Source organism: Anopheles darlingi, chromosome 2 (genome assembly GCF_943734745.1).
Source record: "Anopheles darlingi chromosome 2, idAnoDarlMG_H_01, whole genome shotgun sequence".
In the NCBI taxonomy this organism is placed as follows: domain Eukaryota; kingdom Metazoa; phylum Arthropoda; class Insecta; order Diptera; family Culicidae; genus Anopheles; species Anopheles darlingi.
In genome coordinates, this window is record NC_064874.1 from 15,817,092 (window position 1) to 15,822,327 (window position 5,236).

A 5,236-nucleotide genomic window follows, 5' to 3' on the forward strand; every position below is an offset into this window, starting at 1 on the left:
CGATCTACGATCGTGCAAATGAGTTTTTAAAATGATCGAACGTGGATCGCTGAAGATAAGGCAGTATTGAGGCTGTGTTGAGTTATGATAAAATTCAATTAGTGAAAATCCCTCCTTTCGTGCTTATCAGCACTTAAGAAGAAACCAGTTCTCGACAACACGTGATAGCCGATGTGGGATGTTATCATAAGATACACCCATCCCATTGGAAACATGTTTGTCGTCGTACGGCCAGCGACGCGGTGAAACTGCATGATCTTCAAGGTTCAAACTTAACACTGGACGGATCGACAGTGAGTCAGCGCAGGTGATGCAGGTCGTTGGCCGCACGATCGAGGAGCGGAAATCTCGCCAGCAATTCTCGCTTACCAACGGCTTAATTCGATGTCACATGAAACGGGTTTACAAATGAGATCGCGATCGCAAAGGCTGTGTGGGGATCATGGCCAGTGTCACGTTGGGGAGGAGAAAAAAAAAGTACACATACAGCGTCTCCTCTATGGCCACATCATGCTCCGGAAGCTGGCCCCTAACGAACGGGAAAGTGTGGCTAGCGCAGAGTCGCATGCCTCGAGGGGGACCGGAATCCACGCCCGGCTCACGGTGACCATGGGCCAGTCGATAGATGGACGCCCGAAGGGCATCTTTTTTGCCGGCAACCTTTTCTATTCCAACATCGCGGCCGCGGGGTGAAGTGGATCTAATTTAAAATGGACCGCTCCTATCGGGCAGTGGAGGGAGCCACAGAGGGAACTGAATTGAAAGCGAAACCTGCGGATAGCAATGGCAACATTTTCATACCCTTTTCCAGCGTGGCTCGCAGGTCCGTTTGTGGATCATTTCATTTCCCAACTCTCCCTTTCTGTCTCCTTCTTTCTCTGTCTTTTTAATTGCAGACGTTAGGTAATAGGCGTCTCCGGTATTTTTCATAAATCCGTCCGCTTGGTACCGCTGGAAAACTGTCGCCCAGGTTCCCCCGGCCCTTCCCTTTTTCGGCCAGAGTGTCTTGGTTACGAACGGTGAAGCTTTCACTGCTGGCACCGGCAGCATAAGGGAAATAGCCCTGGCGGTCGCTCCATTAGGTCGGTGATCGTTGACTTTCTTGTTCGCTGTTGCTGCCGTTGCTGCTGATGATGATCGCAACGGAGGGACCAAGAAATAATTATTAAGTAGAGTAGAGTAGATAATTTATTTGTTTTTCTTTTAGCGACGCAACGAAGGGTGAATACTCTGTGATCAATCATTAGACCACAAACCACACGATTGAATTCAGTTTGTGCCTTATTAGTTGTTGCTTTTTTCCGTGATTTGTTCGACACGTAACTAACCCAGGGTGCAGGCGGAAAAAAGGTAGCTGTTGAACCAAATTGGAATTATCTTATCTGTTACCAACTAACAGGCTTAACATATAGAACGGAAACGGGACGGTGCTTGAATTTGACAAAGAATGACTGTACGGGACGTGAATTCATTCGAAGGTCGATTTTTTTAACATTGAGGACATCCACAACTAACGGTTGCTGTACCGTAGAAGCGTCTTAATAATAATGGCAATCCATTGCGCTAATTGCTGTTGATTTGCCGTTTAGTTCCGCCACGTTGTGCCACCATCTTTCCCGCCTTGACTGAGCTTGGCTGAAAAATGAAAATTCAAATGTCCATCGCGATGTGTGAGAAACGTTGAGATAAGCGACGATAATTGAAGGCATTAGCGAGCTCTCAATGAGTCACACCACTTGACCATCTCGGTGTTGGTGGCTAATTATTTCATCGAACCCAACAGACCGCATTTCACGGCGAGAAAATTCAATAAACATTGAGGTGAGAGATTAAACGAAGATTCCCGCATTCGCGTGTGTCCGAATCACGGGTTATCAACAAAGAAAGTAAGAAATGAGGACGGCGTACCTTTCAAAAAAGGTTTCGCTGTAACTGTGGACGGATTGGAATCGATGCCCTAATTTTGCATATTTCACCTGAACTGGGATTAAATGCTAAAGTGCTGTGTCAAATCGGCGATTCCCAAAATCCATCGGGGATCATCGATGGTGGGGAAAACATTGAATGGAAAATGGGCTAGATGCGAGTTGATGAAAATTGACCGAGTTCCGGTAACGGGATGAGTGCTTCTCGAATCAGAACGAACAGCACTCGGCCACGTGTGCCTGGGTGTTTAGAAATTTAAATTAAATATAAATTCGTCTAATATGATCAAGTGGAATCTGGCTATGAGTAAAAGTTTTCCATGGGATTGTGTTGCCCGCGCCGTTACGCTCGACCCGACAACATCCGCCCGTCCATCCTCTACCTATTTTATAGTTAATGAAAATTGCTGGTTGGAGAAGGAAGGGACCGTGTTATGGGAGGGTACAACAGGGTCACGTGTGCGGTGCTGGCTCCGAAAAGTTAACAAATTAAGAATGGCTGAGAAAATCGCAGAGATAAATCAATTATTCAAATTGTAAGCGTCCATCGCGGTAGTTGTCCCGCTTCGCTTACTTCTACCTTGCGGGTCGCGCTGGCCCAATCGGAGAGCGAAAAGTGTTGGGGAGTTTCCCTATGCGACCAGGAGTAGGAGAATGGAAATCCATTTGTTTTGTTTTAAATATTTTACTCAACTGACTTAAAATTTGGTACTTTCTGTTCCAACTATGATTTCCATAAATAAACAGAAAGCAATACCCCATTGTATTAATACCAAAAACTTGTCCATTCACCATACAGTCCCTGTGTAGTACTCCATCTCCGGATCCGGATGAAAAACCGGAATAGAACTGCAGAGTAGTGTGGGGTAGGAGTTATCGATTATTTCGTCACAGTGGAGCGACAGGGAAAGTTTATATTTGTTTGAGCTACATTTGCCGGCCATGCCAGAAGCAATTTAACGCCAGCATTCTGTTGCTTTCAAGGCAGGGCCATTATTCGGCGTTTGTTTTGCTTTTGTAGGCCCCGGTTAGGAGAAGAAAAAATTCTGGGACACGTAAAATCCATATCCTATCCGACAGCGCGCAGCACACCTAATTGGATGTGCCGGCGCTTCCTCATCGAGGCCTGTGCAGAAGCTGAGAGAAAAATGGAGCGGAATTCATCTTTGATTCCGACGTGGTTCGTTAATTGTATGTGATATAAACGACGGTTTGAGAGAATACCACCAACTGCCTCACCGATATACAGGATAGCTTAATTTATTGATACATTTTAAGGTCAATTCGTAGGAAGTCCTTCGGCACACCCGGACTGTAGGACGCGTCTACTTCGTCCAGGAAACCTTCGGTATGTCGAAGTGTTCCGTGAGGCTGTCCAGATGCTGGTTAAATTGTTCCACCCGTTGTTTGTGTGTCATTTGAGCCTTTTCCACGATGCGTTTGTGTTCCTTTTTCTCTTGCATCTTCTTGAATGCTTCTTCGGCCTTCGTTAGCACACGGCCGTACGGTTGGTTCGGTGTGGTGGAAGTTTGGCGCTGGCTTTGTTCCGATTTCCTCGCATCCTCCAGGACGATCTGCATCTTCGTCTTGTCTTTGCTTTTCTTTTTGCTCTTCTTGCTGTGCTTTTTCTTGATGTCCGATTCCACCCGCAGCTTCAGCTTGCTCTTGTTCACGTGCTCATACTCGTCGGCCATGGTTTGATACAAGGAAATAGTGTCCTTTTCACGCACGGAATTCACTTTTTCACTTTATACGCACGGAATTAACTATTTTTTCGAAAAAAGGACGTCGTGTTTACAAACAAATCCGCTTTGACAGCTGCTGTCAACGGAGTTAACCTTTGAGTGCGCTGTTGATCGAAGGGTTCATTTTCGTCCGTTGGAAATGGAAAACCTTTTCGATTGCCGGAAAAACACATTTTATGCTTATTTTATGTTTCCTACACGTGGAAAATAATAGATTGAAAATTCACACTTCTCCAGCAATTATGTGTGTACCAATTATTTGCTTACAGTTAGCATAACTCCAACGTGAAACTTCCGTTAAGCAACCACCCACGCTGGCAAACATCCGAACGATTTGAATGGCAATTATAGAATCTTCCGAGCCGGCAGGTAATGAAGGTGCTCTTTAGTCCGCCTTTCATCTAGCGATTCCGAAGATTCATCCCCGAGTAGAGGTCGCAAAGAACCGCCCCCACAACCCCAGTTATGCAATGATCAGCGATGGTAGCGAGCGTCGGAGGCAGAAACAATGATTTCCGCGACGAGCGTGTTTCCACGGAATCACGCGCTCTAGGTGAGAGCCCTCCCCTTTGGGGCGCCATCGAGAGCAAAAGTGAAACTGTGAACGGGAATTCCACCACCACCTTGGGCTTGGGAAAACGGTTTAGATGGACTCCCTGTAGGTGCGAGCTAGAGGTTCCGATCCGAGGTTTGGCATTTAAATTATTGGCCACGGCTTGTTGCATTACGCCATGCTAAAACGCGGAACCGGGTAGGTTCACGGTGTTGGGTGTCTGTATGGCCCCAACTCCGGGATCAAGTTGAGGTAGGTTAGGCAGGTTTTGATTTTATTGCTCGCGGAAGTAAGCAACACGTCTGCCTCAATCCGTGACCATACGTGATGTGTGTGGTTAAGTCTGGACCTCACGAATGCGCAAAGCGATGAGGTAATCTTTAATAGATGCCCAGTCACGTGGAGAGTTAAGTATTTGGTTTGACCATGAAGTCAAATCTTCCTCGAATTTGAATGCAGATAGATATAGATTTAAGGAAAAATTAAAAATTCTTTCGCGCTCTCCGCACATGTTTGATATGCTTTCAACATTACAGTTGCTGCTTGCGGGACAAGAGTAAGTAGCAGGAAAATGGCGCGACAGTGAAAAGCGTTACACACTCCAGCACTACGGCTTTAATTGCACGAACCAGCCAACACCTGAGGCGGGAGATGGAGGACCATTTACACTTGTCAGCTTCATCTCGCTGTGGGGCCATCCTACTAAATGGCTATTTGTCGGATCCGTAACACGGAACTCTCGGTAATGCACACCCGTAGTTAGGTCAACAACATTGAGAACCTCCTGGCCCAATTCGGTTCGCAGTGTGCGTGTGTATGTGTGTGTGTGTTTGTGGAGCCTGGATGTATGTGGTTTAGGGTAAGAAAACACGGTATGTGCCGGAGGATTTCAGCTATCCAAACCAGGCCAGCCTCGCACTTTCTGGCCGTATGTAAAGGATTTTTTTGCACGTGTATGCACGATTAAAATAGCTGGGTGCGACCGCACGTCCGCAAACCCTTCACCCTTCACC

The 5,236-nt window shown here is 46.5% G+C and overlaps 1 protein-coding gene across 1 annotated transcript; it reads right to left on the bottom strand.

Annotated features, from left to right (window-relative positions):
• Window positions 1–3,167: 3,167 nt before the first annotated feature.
• LOC125951023 (protein FAM32A) lies at window positions 3,168–3,729 on the bottom strand. Its single transcript, XM_049679519.1, has one exon. The coding sequence runs from the start codon at window positions 3,617–3,619 to the stop codon at window positions 3,251–3,253; it is 369 nt and encodes a 122-aa protein (XP_049535476.1). The 5' UTR covers window positions 3,620–3,729; the 3' UTR covers window positions 3,168–3,250.
• Window positions 3,730–5,236: the final 1,507 nt, after the last annotated feature.

Coding starts and splice junctions, on each gene's coding strand:
- LOC125951023 (XM_049679519.1), bottom strand. CDS start 3,619: ATGGCCGACGAGTATGAGCACGTGAACAAGAGCAAGCTGAAGCTGCGG.